This window comes from Gobius niger (assembly GCF_951799975.1).
Source record: "Gobius niger genome assembly, chromosome: 5".
Taxonomy (NCBI): domain Eukaryota; kingdom Metazoa; phylum Chordata; class Actinopteri; order Gobiiformes; family Gobiidae; genus Gobius; species Gobius niger.
Genome location: NC_136856.1, coordinates 26,648,110 through 26,664,663, shown reverse-complemented (window position 1 = coordinate 26,664,663; position 16,554 = coordinate 26,648,110). Strand labels below are relative to the sequence as shown.

General features: G+C 38.8%; 1 protein-coding gene across 5 annotated transcripts in view; it reads left to right on the top strand.

Moving 5' to 3' along the window:
- Nucleotides 1–16,554, top strand: part of ldb2a (LIM domain binding 2a) — a 141,802-nt gene that overhangs the window by 87,676 nt on the left and 37,572 nt on the right. For all 5 annotated transcript variants that reach the window (XM_079557295.1, XM_079557296.1, XM_079557294.1 and 2 more), the window contains exon 4: nt 9,896–10,018. In XM_079557295.1, coding sequence (XP_079413421.1) covers nt 9,896–10,018 — 123 coding nt within the window. The remainder of the gene's footprint in view (nt 1–9,895; nt 10,019–16,554) is intronic.

Below are 16,554 nucleotides of genomic sequence, written 5' to 3'. Positions count from 1 at the left end.
TCTTGTAAATAAAGATACAAAGACATGGAGAGGAGCAAAGAGTTTCAACAGCTAATAAAAACATAAATAGCAGAGAATGCTAACATCGTGCTCATGCTAACACTAGCTAGCTCAATCTACGACTGCCGTTTTTTTGCTTCTATTGAACAATCTGCTGTGAAAAAACATCCATATGGACCCAATTTAGACTTTATTTTTTTTGTGATAAATATGTTTGTGTTTTTCGCCAGAAAACGGCAAAAAAGAGTGAAAAATTGTGTTTCCCTCGAGGCCACGCCCCCTTCTATGACGCGATGCCGTCTGTATCTATACAGATTTGGGAGAGAAAACATTTTTTAAATAAATAGAAAAAAAAAGCCCAAATGTTTTCCCTGGTCATTATTTGATAGTGGATTCACAAACCTGACACATTTTTCTTATGTCTGAAAGTCCTTCCTACTGGCCAACATCTCGCACATGTTTTTGAATATTGTCTCCACTTTCATATATTCATATGTGCTGGAAGAGACCGTGGCCCAGGAATTACAGAGAAATTAGCACCAAACTAAGACTAGAAATCTGCATTTTGACATTTATCATGGTTACCACTATGGCATTTTCAGCTGCCCTCCACCTCACTTTTAAACTATAGGCTCTTTAGATTGTTTTGTCACGTGAACACAACCTATTGCCAATGGAACAAGCAATTCAGATTATTTTGTATCATTCCAAGTGAAAAAGACATACTTTTAAAAATAGAAGTGAATTTGTCTGATTTCAAGTGGGATTCCTGCTTGTTCCATTAGCATTTCCGTTTAGTTTAGTTCATACCGACTCAAACTCAACATAAAGCACCGGTGTTTAAACGTTTTTCCCTCAAGGGCCACAAACTGGTGGTCAATGCAGTGAACATTCAACTGGGTGCATATAAGAGAGGTTTTAACTGTGTCCCACACCTTTATTTAGAATTGGAGGCTTAATGCAGCTCAGTCTCACTGAATTTTTGTTTTGTTTTTCGAGGCTATAATCATACAGAATGATTAAATTTGCAGTTAAAAGTACCATTAGGCTATGTGTGCCTATTCAACAAAAAGCTTGAAAGCCACTAAAGATTAGTTCCAGTACATGATACGGGCTAATTCATAAAGGATGCAGAGGATACAGATGGTGAAATAATGTCTAATCATGATGAAGAATCAAGTTGTAGTATTATAAGTAGTAATAATTGTGTAAATTTGAGGTTCTCAGTGGGTAGAGCGGGACCCAGAGGTGAATCCATTTTCAGTGCGTCTGAACATTTTGAGTGAAAAATCACTTTTGCTCAGAAAGTTTTTGATGGTCAATATGATATAATATAACAGGGTCAGGCAGAGATATAAATATATATATTTTTATTAAGTTAACAAAGTAACTTTATCTTTACTTGGGTTGGGGCTTCAGGTTGACGGTGGGTTCCAAGTCAAGGAACCACGAGTGTAAATAACTCAAGCAAGTTTGAAGGGAGTGATTTCGAAATAAAACTTGCAAATCAATTTCCAAATATTGAGTGTTTGTCATAAAAAAAAAAGGTTAATTTAGATTCCTAAATGAACAATAATTAGCAAAACTCCACGTCTGAGCTGCCATTTAAAACAAATTCTAAATCAAACAAGTTATTTGAACAGATCATTCGCTTTTTCATTATTTTATCTACACATCTACACAGCTAACACACGCTTTAACAAAAACGCATGGTAAGCTTTTGAAACATCATTGAATTGAACAAGAAAATCCCCAGCTATTCGATATGTAACACCTTTTAATGGCCTCATGTGAGAGTGTGAAGGGCCGGTGTGTGCGCGCTCCCCGGGGTGCTATAGCTGCTGCTCGTCATGTGCGGGCGCTCCCTGGTTCCGCAGACGTGTTGACGAGGTGACGCGGGGTGCCAATTTGACCAAACGATCCACCCACTGGCACCCGGGGCCCCCCCCACCCAGTCCTGCCCACCCCCTGCGTGAGTCTGATCCCAGGTCGGTCTCTTGTTACCGGTGCCTTGTGTGGAGCGCTGGCACGGGGAGCGGAGAGCGAAGCGCGGAGGGCCAGTGGGTGACGTGGTTCAAGTCAATTTCATTCCACAGTGGGTTATTCCTTTTCTATTTTCTCCCTGATACCTTTGCTTCTTAAATTTACCTCTCAAAATGTCCCTGTGAAGTAAAAAAGAAACAGCAAGGCCTGTAAAGACGCTTAGCTCACATGGCTAATTATGCAGAGGAAGCCTGTCTGCTGCTCGCTCTGCTGCTCAGTTCGCTCAAAGTGTTTCCTTCCCCTTTAAAGACTAAGTGAAGGCATCAAAGGGGTAACTTTGATGGTCTGATACCTGATTCCCTTTACCCGAGTCCCTTTTTGTTTGTTTGTTTTTTACATGTAAAAAATAACCTCAATTCACTCTCTTTGCGGCAACAAACTTTCTTCCTTGTTGTTAGTCGGTGGAAATGGCAGTACATATGAACAGCGCCACCTGTTGTTCTGGAGTGTGCTTTTTTTTCCTTTTTTTTTTATGAAGAAAGCACATGCCAGATCTGGAAAGGGCTGGAGATCCCTGTGAGTATGTACAGTCACAAAATGCTACTGATGTCATGGTTTGGACTGTTTTTTTTTTTTTGGTTTGTTTTTTGGACTATGAACATAATCATAATCAATACAATTATAGATATACCACAGAAGAAGAAAACAAAAAACACCTTCAATTCCCAACCTCTGTATGAGTGGTATATCTATTCTGCATTTTCTGCAACATAAATAATAAATAGTATGTACAGTACAGTGGTTCTCAAACTTTACTCACCAAGTGCTACCTCATTAAATATTCAAGCGTCCAAGTATGACCAGGTCAAGATCAAGATGGAGTCAGGACTAAGCATCAAGGCTCTAAAATGAAAATAAATTGGCCAAAATGTTTACTTAATATTAAGTTTACTGGGCTATGTGTTTAGCTCATTTTAAAAGCCTTATCATACCCACTCCAGAACAGTAGAGGGCGCTGTGCAGATGTTCCGTCAATTCACTACAAGGAAGAAAGTTTGTCCACGTCGTACGGGATGTCAATTCAGGCTCGATTTTTTGTGTTTTTAAAATGATTCTTTGGCAAATATTTTAGTACTTTCACTTAAGTACTCATTTGACTGAGTAATATTTGTAGCGCCTGTACAGCTATAGCTACATCGTTAGTTCATGCGGCAATAAAGCCTGAGTATATAACCTACTACTAGTTAGCTAATCTTTCTAGATTTGCTATTATATTATATATTATATTATATTATATTATATTGATTGATTGATTTTTTTTGTCAGCCCTGAATGTTGCACAGTATATTTTATGATAATCAATGTAATGACCGCGGCCGGCCCGCACACTTCATTGATTGCCATGTTCAACAGTGTGTGGAGCGTTCCTCCCCGTTATTCTTTGGAGCTCCAGATCCTGCCGCTCTTTTTTTTTTCTTTTTTTTTTTCTTCCCCCCATTCGGTGGAAGATTTATGAGCCCGCGCTTAAATCGATGTGGCGAGGGGCTGTATGCTGTTTAATAAACCGCTTTGAAATTCCGGATCATTCCACCATATGTGGAAAATACAGTATATACAGTATAGTGAAGAAATAAATAAATAAAGGAAAATTCAAAATAAATGTAATTAAATAAAAAGGCAGAAAAACAAACAAACAAGGGGTCTTTGTTGGTTTCAGGTAGATAACACAGACTTTTTGCATATTGGCATCTGTATCAGTGAATACTTACACAATACATATACTATATACAATACAATACTATATAGCAGGGGTTCCCGAAATATTTTGGCCGTGAACCCCAATATCACAAGATCAACAGCTCGTGACCGCCACTGTAAAACGTAATAAGCACTTATAATAACTTTAGATGCAAAACTTTTAATATCTGGCTTTATTAATGTATATTTGAATACTTTCTTTTGTTATTTGGCCTAATCAAAATACTATTAGTCTACTAAAATATTCCCTTGAAATAATAATAAAGTGCATTCTTATCCATAAAAGCCTCTCAAAGTAGGCTATGTTTTGTTGAATGTCCAGTTTTATGGGGTAAACGTATCATTGTCATGTTTTGTTTTCTCATTGTGTTGAGTATTCATGTCGCCCACAGCTCTTGCATGACTTTGCCCAATCACATGCGCGACAGGCACAGCAAAAATAACAAGGCGACTGCTCCTTACTAACCTGAGGAGAGCGGCTTCTCGTGGCATCGGGTAAAGGCTGCTCCACTTTACTTCCAAACTCCCATTTAGTTTGACAGAAAGAGTTTCCCCTTGACGTGGTAAAAGTCAAGCCTCGGGATCCATAAGCGATTTCAAAGGTGCAGTAGCAAAACAAAACAACAAGCGCCATTTCGCTGTAAACTCACTGGTCACGTTTGGGTCGGCGAATTGAGACTCATTTTTACTGGTTGATTGGGATCGGGTTGGATTTTCAATGGTTTGGGTTTGGTTTGCATAGATACAGACGGCATCTCTGGAATCGCCCATATATGGTCATTTTTAAAAACAGTTAGGGGGAAAACAATTTTGAAAAAATGTATATTTTCTCTAATTATTCAAAAACTACTGTAACAAATGCTGAAATATGAACATAGTTTCTACTAAATAATGATACAAAGACATGGGGAGGAGCAAAGTGGTTCAACAGCCCATAAATACATGAATAACGGAGAATGCTAACTTGATGCTACATGTTAGCATCGGGCTAATGCTAACGGTTAGCTCGCGCTAGCTACAACTGCCGTTTTTTCACTTGAACTAAACAATCTGTGAGAAAATATCCATATGGGCCTGATTTACACTTGACTTTATTTGTGTGTGATAAATAAGTTGATATTCCACCAGAAAATGGCAAAAAGAGTGAAAATTGTGTTTCTCTAAAGATTCTATTTTCCCCTTGGCGAAGCCACGCCCCCTTCTATGACGAGATGCCGTCTGTATCTATCGGGTCGGGTTGGAGAGGGGTCAGAATAAAAGCTGACCCGTGCATCACTTGTGGCTGATGCTCACAGCAGCGTAAATCCTGGCTCTGAAGTCACTGAAACATCTATTGTTCACACTGAACATTTGTGTGGCTGTACTTTTGCCTCGCTTTAGTCTTTAGAGTGTAAGCAGAACCCTGGCAAAATTGAGGAGCATACTTCACAGCACACGGACTTTGTTTATCCTGCATAATGAGCCATGTGCTCTGGGGCTTTGCCGGCTTTTTACAGGCTTTGCTGTTGTTTTTCTTCACACTTCAGACTCAGACTGGCAGAGCCGTGGGAAGATATTTTAGTTAGGGGGTGCTGAGGGACAAAATTTACCCCCAAAATACTATTTCTGTGCATGAATCCTATTTATTAACCTCTTAACTCCCGCCTGAACCGAGAGAGCATTTTCTCCAGTTCAGCTTTACCCAAATCCTGTAGGCCAGTGTAACACCTCATTTGAAAGCTAAGATCTACAAAACTCATCTAAATGGATCTTTTTCCTCACGTCATCAGATTTTTTTCCATCTTTTTTTTTTGGGGGGGGGGGGGGGGTATTCAACTCATTTTTTGTCATTTTTTAGTCATTTTTTTGTTTTTTTTGTCATTTTTTGTTCTTTTTTTGTCACATTTTTGTCACATTTTTTGTAATTTTTTTGTAATTTTTTGGTTATTTTTTGTCATTTTTTTGGTCATTTTTTGTCATTTTTTGTCATTTTTTATTCTTTTTTTTGTCATTTTTTTTGTCATTTTTTTCGTCACTTTTTTGTCAATGTTTTCTCACTATTTTGTCACATTTCCATCATTGTTTTCGTCTCAGTTTTGTTTCTATTTTCACACCTTTTTTCCAGAAGCTTTTGGACTGGGGTAAAGCTGGAGAAAATGTGCTCGGTTCAGGTGGGAGTTAAGGGGTATATCTTGCCTGCAGTTCTCAAACTATCCACCAGGGGGTGCTGCAGCGCCCTCAGCACCCTGGGTTCCCACGGCCTTGCAGACTGGTTTCTCAGTATCACTGACTATACCGGAGCCAAAGTATTGGTCGTCATCAAACTAATCAATCATTCATCTCCACAAATCTCCCCCTCACGCAAAAAGACTTCTTCTGGCGACAGGTTCTCCTGCGTTTGTTTGGTATGCAGCAGGACAAAGCAGCGAGGGAACAGTACAGTCAGGATAAACTTGGCCCGATATGGAAATCAATAGAGTTTTGACTGTAGGCTGCAGCACCTGGACAGCTTCAGAGGACACTGGTAAACATCATAAATCTACCTCAACGCTGAAAACCAAGGGATGGGACGGCTCAGGAATCTTAATGCGAGTCGATGTTGTGTGATTGGGACTGCCTTATAAATGCAGTCTCCCCAAAGGTTTTTGGGAAAAAAAAAGCAGGCTAAAGAAAAGAGCCCATTTATGATAAAACCTTAGAGTATGTGTTGACGACCTATTAAGCTGAATGAATGCCTATGCTGCGTGACGGGACTAATTATTAGCTGAGCCATTTTTTTAATTGATATAATTGAAGCTGTAGCTCATTTTATGATCTCTGGCTGTTGTAGATAGTTATTCTCCAGCTTTTTTTGTACACAACACTTGTCAAAACATTGGTGCTTTGGAATTTTGCTTATGAATGAATATGGTGTCATGGGGGAGTGAGATATAGGGTATGCAATGACCAAAGATCTTGGCAGTCAGCGCAATTTAAATGGTAAAATTCCCCCGCCTGCCGCACCGCAACCACACAGTGTAAAATGATTAGCCTGCATTTATCCAAAGGGGGACAGTTCAACTCTCCGTTCCATCGGGTGCATGCTGCCGTTGTGTCAAAACATGTCTCCGACCTCGCCTATAGTAGATGGGAGCAACTACCTTCCTCCCCTGGGTGAAAACGGCTCCTTTCACTCTATTGAGGTACATACAAAGTATCACATCCGGAGATTAAATATTCTTCTCTAACTGTATCTCACACACAGTTGTTGGATTCACAATCTAAATAAATAAATAAAGTCTTTTTTTTTTTTTTTCCTTGTCCATTAGTCGGCATTATGGGATTATTTCCAAACGTTGCTTTGTTTTAATCCACACTTAACCCGGACAGGCCCTTTTGGAGGTTATGTGTTTCATAAACTTGTTAGCTTGCAAAGTCTCATCATTAATGCATCATTATTGTTAAATAATAAATAGCCTGCTTTAATTGATTTTTTTTTTTTTGCCATTTTGTAAGGCTCTGTAACTCGAGCTAAATGAAACAAGAATAGAGTAAACAGTGGCTACAATTGGCAAAGTTATCTACATATTGGCAGAAACAACGACATATTGATGTTCAGTTAATGTGCATTTGGCAGGTTTTCATGTTTTTTGAATTTTGGCTTGAGTTTGATGTAATAATTGCCTGTTTTAAGTATTGTTCATAATGCTGCGCCAGGGAAGTGACAATTTTATGAACAAATTTGGAGGAAAAAAAGGGGGAAAGAGTCGAAGAGGGAGAGTTCCATGTTTGGAATGTTATAAATTCACTGTTACCAAGTAAATTCACCAAGTTTGTGGGAACGTTGTACATAGATTAGCATTAGCTAAAAAAAAAGGAAAACAATGTGGTGATATGAACAATAACTCATGTAATTTAATTTAAATCTTCGCCTTGTTATCGGGGGAAAAATCTGCTGTATATCCCATAATGCTTTGCGATATGACATCACGATCCCACATTCTATGCTGCTTTCCAGGAAGCTGGTAACTGTGATTTTTCCCACTTGAAAATTACGACTTTCAACCTCAGTGCGTTCCAGCTGAACAAAACAGCTAATGCTACAACAGTTAGCTAATAAGATGCTAACGCTATGAACGTTTCTCCACTCTAGATATAATTCAGCGCATGCTACATAATGTTATATTGACAGCTGTGACCAAAAGGTTGTTTTATCATTAGCTGCACTTCTCCACTGGGGGCCGCCATTGCTGTCTTCATCTCGTAACTGAACTCGGAACACACTGATCATCTCCGAGTTGACATGTTGTAATTTCCACTTATAGCATTTTTTCCAAAAATGGGAGGACAGAAATATCAGGAATAATAAATAATTAATAAAATAAAATTAAAAAAAAAAATATATAATAATAATTATAATATTGCTGGCAAAACCTTGAAAGGTTTTTCTAAAAGTCTTATGCACTTTCAATTTAAAAGTGGTGATATTTTAAAAATTCTCAGTTGCGGATTGGAAATCATGGACTCCACATTGCTGTACTTCTGTGGCACAGTGCAGTTGGCTTTTTTGGGGTGGAATATTTGTCTTTAGCCGATAGTGGAATTAATGGGTAGGTCACATGACCAGTTTGGGGGGGTTCAGTATGGCCGCTAGCCTCTTTCTTGTTGATCCTCAGGAGACCATCTGCGCTGGGGGCATTGATTAGAGTGTGTCTGCTGGGATTACATCTCTGCCGTTGCCATGCCAACTAATCAGCTGATTTTTTTTCCCACTCTCTCTCTCCCTCTCCATATCTCTTTCTCTATTTCGGTTGTCACGGCAACCGAATAAGGCCCGTTCGGTCTTTGGATTCAGCTAAAGGGGCCAACAGGAAAAAATGTAATGTTTTCTTTTTTTCTCTCCCTCTCTCTCCTTCCTATTCCTAATTGGCAACTCTCTCTGACCTAAAGTTCTTTTGTCTCCGCTGTAAACACTCGCCTCTCCAGATTACGTTTATTTTCACATTTTTTTTACCAAAGAGCCGGAATGGCGCAGCAGCCCAAGGACAGAGGAGTAAATATCATGAGCATAATAGGCCTATCCGCGCCGACTGCTCCTTGAACAACTTCCAGACTGGTGAAGAAACCCTTTTTGCTTGCAGGGATCTTTATGGAAATTGTGCATTTTGGTGTTTTTGTCCCAATCAGCTGACGGCCGCCTGCCAGACTCAGGTTGAAGAAGTTAAAATTGGCATATCAAATTCATAGGACAATTAGTGGTGTCATTTTCGGAGTAAATTGAAATGTTTTGTTACTAAGTTACTGCTCTAACAGGCTCGACAACTAAAACCCCTTCTGTCTCCACATTTTTATGACAGTTCAAATTGTTTTGTTTTCCCCCCAAAATTTAAAAGGTTAGAAATATGCAAAACCTTTTAAATGAGCTCATCATTAAGTCTTGGACGATACACTTTTGTTTTGATCCGAGTATCACAATACCAAGGGCCGGTTTGATACGTATATGATGTATTATATTCCAATGCACAAAAGTATGAAAGTATAAAATTTATGATTCTTCATTATAACAAATTGCAATATTTTACCACAAATTATTTATATAACAAAGTGCATGTTGAGTTTCCAAAATCTATAAATTAAATAGAAATCTGTCTGATATTGATTAAAAGTGATTAAAAGAAGCAGAAGCATTTTAAAAGCAATCCGCACCAACTCTATATTTAATAAAACTATCTTTAAGGCAAAGTGATATTTTAAGGTATGGGGTAAAACCAGACTTTAGAATTATATATTGACTAAGTGAGGGTGACTTACCCACAGTGTTCAACGCGGGCTAACTAAAGCTCATTCATGCTAGCGGTTTGGCATGTTTTTTGGAGCCAGTTCCGTTAATTAGAATAAGGGCAAAAAGAAAAAGAAAAAAAAGTAGGACGATGTTGCCCGTGTAAAGACAAGCACATGGAAGTAAGAATGACAGTGACTTAAAGGGAGGAGAAAAACTTTCAATGGAAAGTCCACTAGCGCATGGATTTGCTGGAACCTGCCCCTATTTCCTATAAGGCTTCAGCAGTAAATAGCGATGCTACATCCATGTCTTTCACAGTCTATGGGTAAAATAGTTAATTGCAAATTGTATGTGTAAGAGACCACAAAACAACACGGCTCTGATGTATATTTTTTGGTGATGTTTTCTGTCCAGGTTTGTACAGAGGGCCGATTGATAGTGGAGTTTGCCTTCGACGATCTGATGAGAATCAAGACGTGGCACTTTACCATCCGACAGTACAGAGAACTCATCCCCCGCAGCATCCTGGCCATGCACGTGAGTGACATCATCAACAAGCGACGCCACATTTACACCTGCACAATCTTCTACCCCGGACTGTAAATTTTTTTTTTTTAAATAAGGAGGCGACAGGCTTTTTCAATTGTCCAAATGTCAATGTTTTGTCACGATTACTGGTTATCTGGGACTAACCGCATGAAACAAAAACTGGCAAAAGGTTCAGTGTCCTTCTCTGTCAGCAAGAATGACATATTATACATTTGTTCCAATATAGTCAAGACACTACTTTACATGAGGAATATGATTCAATATGGATATTTTAAGTGTCACTGTGCTAACAATGCTAACAAGACACATGTCCGCCGCTTTACCTTTCTTCGGTGACAACAAATCCGCATTTTATGATGGTTTCCGCCACTTGTTGTAGCGTGAGAGAGCGGAGTAGAGTCTGATGGATAAATCACCTGAAAAAAAAAAACCCTATGCACAAATATACAAGCAGGCTAACACAGCAACAGCGCTAGCAGCATAGCTAAAGTTAGCATTTGATCTGTTACCTTGGGACAAAGCAGCTCATGAACATCCCAAGACTCTTACCTTCCAGGGAGGAGGGAGACAGTGAGGAGAGAGGAAGTTCTTTGAGTACAGTTGAGAGATTAAAGAGAGTTATCTGTCTGCGTGTGGATAACAGAACACAAATGAAAGAGACGAGAAGAGTCCATGTGCTACTTTCACTCAAGCAAGTGATCCAACCCATTGTGAGCTACTAAAGAAGTCTAAAAGGGCGACTGACTTAACACGCAGCGCTGTATTTGATCTTATTTACTCACTTTACCCCATGGGACACGACGCACCGTTAAGTTAACATACCGAGAGCATATTAAACTCCATATTGATCCGGTGGAATGAAACAATTGTGATAACATCTTATTAACCAAGGTCCGGCTTCTGGCCCCCGGTGCTAACAAGGGTCCCCCGCACTCTGCCAAGCCACTTTGCGAGCCATTCACGAGCGTATGAAATTTAAACGCCAACAAAGCAGTCTGGAGGGATTTCTGCAAACCAATTTATTTGCCCGACTTCAAAGGCCACCCAGGATAAAACCGAACACAGGCCCTCATCTGAGAAAAGAGAGACAAAAAAGAGAGAAAAAAAAAAACAAGGTCGAATGAATAATCTGCTTAATTCCGCTAAGTGTAACAGTGGCTGAACTGTGGGGCGCGCCGACGCTCTCTGAGTTGTAGTAGCAGGCGGTATGCTCTGCAGGGACCGGGATTTTTTAGAAAGAAAAGAAAGTTGGTTTAATCTAGCAGTGTGGCGCTGTGTAAGTCTATTTTTATAAGTCGCACAAAGGCTAACAATGAGGAAATACTCATTGTGCCGCATCGCATTGTTTAGTTAAAATCATTAGGCTAAAATGCAAGGTTGTGGTAGCTCTAATTATTGCTGTAATTTATGCAGGATTTGTTTGGAGCGCATTTCGACTGAAAACCTATTCTAAACTAGCCGCATTTACATATAGAAGGGTTGCAGAATCTATTGTTTCCCCAGCTCCTCTTGGTATACGCAGAAAAGTTCCCAGAGCAGCAGACAATTTGTGGCCTTTAGATCGTTTGAAGTGGTAGGTAAACCGGGGAGCCATCAAATGTGCACACGCTCTTACCAGACTTATCTAAACCAAGCGCTGCACTGCCCTGTGGTGGCGCATAGTTCCTGAAGTCCTAAAGAGAAAGTATAACTTAGCCTTGTTATCAGTTTAGAGGAGCAGCAGTTCTACTCTGAGCTCTTTTTCCATTACATGCACTTGCGAAATCTGCATCTCTTGTGCAAATTCTTATATTCCCAAAAAACAGCAGATTGGCAGAATAAAATAAAATACAGCTTCATGTATTGTTTTACTTCGATCGATTAAAGACGAGACACGGCAAGTGAAAAAATTGATTTTTCACGCAGTGGTCAAAGTTTTCTCCCTTAAAGGGATATTTCAGGATTTTTGACATAGGGCCTCATTTCCTAGTTATCCAGAATGTTGGTGATTTCTGGATGTATATTTTTTTGTAATTCATGCAGTTCTTATATTTGAAGAGTTATGTGGCGCTAGGCTAGCACATTTCTATGGTATCAGCTACACTGCAATAAAACCAGTCTTACGCACTCCACAGTGCACCTGAGGCAAATCACTTATAACGCCAGACTAACCATATAAATGTCTGTGTCGATAGAATAATTTTTGGAATATAACTGACCTTGCATCACATGAATGATCGCATTTTGAGGGACTATTTTCTAGCAGATCACTCCGCTCCGCCGCCACGAAGCTGATGCTGTTCAAACATAAGGTATTTTAAGTGCAAAATGGTTAAAATTACTTTATCGACACAGACATTTATATGGTTAGTCTGGCATTATAAGTGATTTGCCTCAGGTGCTCTGTGGAGCGGGTCAGACTGTTTTTAATGCAGGCTAGCTGACATCGTAGAAATGCGCTAGCCTTGCACTAGCTTAGCACCACGTAACTCTTCAAATATAAGAACTGCTTGAATTACAAAAAAAAAATATCCAGAAATCAGCAATACTCTGGATCAAAAATCCTGAAATATCCCTTTAACATTCAAATTTTAGTGTCAGAGTAAAAAAAAAGAACACAAACTAACTAAGCTTGTTTATTATTTCCGCTAGCTATAACTATAACATTGCGTTTTCTCATACTCATTAGAAATTAGTCTTTTCCTTTCGGTGAGACTGCTTTGGCTGCAACTAAAGACAGGGGAAATATACATTATTTTAGTTTTCTCAAAATACGTTTTTCTTTACTCTCTTGAAACAATATCCACTTTAGTTACGGGTACTCCTACAGACCAACTTTCCAGTCTTACTTGTACAAGATTTGAAAGACTTTTTCTTTTTCAGAAGGATTAATTAATATCCAAATCCTTGCCTGATTTATTTATTGAGCTTTGACCAATTCAAAATTTGACTTCTTGCTTCTTTTTCTCACTTATATTGTAGCTAATTCAAAGGCTAGATATCCAAAATCTCTGAAACTAGTATTTGTAACTAACATATCAACAAAATAAAACTATTTACTACATTTACGCTTGATATTCATTATGTTCCATTATTTATATGTAAACATAAAATGACAGAGGACTTGCAATGTAACGATAACAAATTTGAAGTTCGATATATTGAGGCAGGACAGTATCGCGATAAACAATATTATTGACTCTGTCGATACAAGATACTGTGAACGCTCAGGCATAAAAATGACAGTAAGCCTTTGTTCTAAAAGTGCATCATCATATCCTAAAATAAGCTGCAATAAACATGACATATAATGTAACTCAATTTGCATCAGTTAGAAGTCAAAGTTTTACAAAGAAAAAATAGGGGGGAAGTGCTAATTAATGTATAGACGATAAATATCGAGCCCAAAATGTATCGTTTATCTGTTATTTATTGGACGATAAGTCGATATAGTAATTATCGTGACAGCCCTACTTGCAATACATTTTTCCTCATTAATGTCAGTAATCTACAGCAAAAGTTTAAAATTGGTATCTCAAAATACATTTTCCCTTTTCACCTGCAGTGTCTCGCTTTAATAAGGACAATGATAAATTAATAAAAATCAATTTCTTCCTAAGCACTGTGTACTTACATTACAACCTGCTCAAACTGACGTTAACAAAGCCACTCTATGATTAATGCTGCATTCACTGACTTTGGATTTCATCGCATTTTTCTACATTTGTATTTACCCCAAAGACCAAAGGTGTGTTCGGAGCATCCTCTTGTGAACAAACTGGCTCCTTCTTTTTCCCTCTCTCCTCTTTCTGTGTCCAAATCTTCATATGAATTTCACTGGCCCATAAATTGGCCCCTGTGGGCATTCACGCTAATTCCTAGAGAGAGAAAGGAGAGCGAATTGTGGGGAAGATATGGGCTTCTTTTGATCGTTGCCGAGGCTAATGAAAGCGTATGTCGAGGCGCAGGGGGAGATCTTGCATACGTGATGGAGCAGACAGGCAGGCAAGGAGCGGGGGAGAGCCCAGAGTTTGAAGTGAGCTCGAGTCGGACTACAGTGCGGCTGGTGGTGGTGGTGGTGGTCCTCTGGGGGGTTGTGGTGGTGGTGGTGGTGGTGGAGGGGGGCTTGGGGGAAAACGATCTGGTTCAGTCTTATTCCCACTTATTTCTCAAAGTTTACAAAGTTAAAGCCCAGAATGACGCATGAATCAATTATGAGTGCGGCACGTCAGCCGGCAAGGGAGGAAAGTTCCGGAGAAGTACAAGAAGTTCTGGAGATTCATTTAAGTCATAAAGGAGAGGAGTTGGCATATTTGAGAATCAAAATTGAAGGGCCTATGCATTATTCAGGCTTTTTACTGTAAAATAATTTGGGACAAAAGTAACAGTTAGCAATTCTTCACGGAACATCCTTTTAACATGGTTTAATATGGACATTTTATGCGTAATTGAGGCCCATAAACACACCTTTTTTCATGTGTTATCGTTTAAATTACTCGCTGAGCATGACATATACTGAGGACAGATTTTGTATGATGCTTGGAGCTCCCTCCACTGGCAGCCGTGGGAAATAGCAGTACACATTCTCCATTTTTGGCTAATGGCATGCTAACACTGGCACTGTGAGTTTGAGTGCAGAACAAACTGCAGAATTCATCCCAACTGATTTAAAGGTACAGTCTGTAAATGGCAAAGTATCCTATGGTGTCTGATAAACACTACTTTCCAGTCTTTTCTCAAATATTGACATTCCTGGACATATTTAAAGCCCTCACATCCTCACTTTCAAATTGACGATTATATATAATTTCTGACCTTTATTGCGCTAAAACCGTACATTTAGCCAAAGCTTACCTGACTAAAACTATTTCTATTGTGGTGCCAATAATGTTGAATGGCTGAGGGTGGCTGTCAATCATCCGCCTGACTTCTCTCCTGACTCTCTCTCTCTACACAGATCCTGCTGCAGATAGAGTAATGCATTTTTCATGAGCTGCTGAATACAGGGCTCCTTATACTGGCCAATGTTTTTGCTCTGTCAATATCACTTTTTTTCCCTGCATTGACTGCTCATTCTCAAAGTTTGGAGAATATAATGTGGCTTTGTAAAAGTTTTTAATCAGCTGTCATCTTCTGAAGCCTTAATGTTTGTCGTACACTTTCTATACTTTGTAATGCTGGAGGGGAACTTCACATTTCAAGTTATTTATGGCGACGTATATATATTTTCTTACTCCTGATGTGGTCTGAAGGCTTGCTATGTTAGCTGTCAGCTGTCCTTTTTTCGTCTTTAAAACTCTAATAACAAAAACATACATCAAGAGACTACTTTACTGTCAAGGAGAGTGGTAAATAATACACGGACTCTCGTATTAAACGCCATGAGAAAATATTTGTATCTCTGTCATTAACAATAAAAACAACCTGGATTAACCAAAAGGCCCAAACTTACCAAATCAACCATTGCACACAGATACTGGTAGATGAAGCTACTGAGCCACTAAAGGCTATACATTGGTTTTGTTTTTCAAACACTGAAAAGACAGAGTGAGTAAAGTTTCATTTGTTAACTGTGGTTCCAAGTCATTCCTAACATCTTATAGGAACTGCTAACGTAAACGCGGACAATAGCATAATAACAGCCAGCAACATAATAGATTTTAACAGTTTCATCAATAAGTTATTATGTTATTGGCTGGTAATTACATTATTGGCCTCTCAAGAAGAAAGTCCTTTGCAGCCAATAAGATACTAATACATCAAAACTGACTGTTTCTCTTGGAAATTATATGGCTTGGGCAGTTTTTAGCAACTTGCTCAAATAACTTTGATGGACGGTAAAAGGTATAGTTGCTTATGGCAGGCCAAGTCCATTTAAGATTTCATTTATGTTGCTTTAAATCATTTTTCTAATATCATCTGTGTTACAATCCGAAAAATATATTGAATGGTTACATCATCATCTCAATCACTTTATATTGAATTCAAATGTTGAACTCACTGACGTGAAATGAATGGAGCAGACCTACATGGGGCTTATAAAATGCTTGAGGATGAGTTGTGTATACGCCATGTTTATTAGGGGTGTGACAATATATCGATTTTGTGATATATCGTGATATTTTGCGGGGTGATACAAGGCTGACTTTTCATTACGATATCGATACTTTTGGGGACGCCATGCATATTAATGAACAATGTCATGCATATTAATGATGTAGCAGTGCTTTACTGCTGTCACAGTCAATAGAAGCTAATAATGATCAAGGATTCAGTCAGAACAGTAGAGGGCAGCACTACAATGTTACGCACTTGAACCAAACACTCTCACACAGACACTGTATATTACTTTTAATGATAGTTTTTATAATTGTAAATAAGATTGATTTGTGGGTGATTTATTCTTTTTGAAACAGGACTGTGGTTTCTTGTTTATTTAAATGTAAATAAAGTGATGCCATTGAGTCAATAGACCCATTTTCATTGTGTAAGTCAGGGATAATTTATTCACTTATTCAATGCACATGAATGCTAATGCATAATAT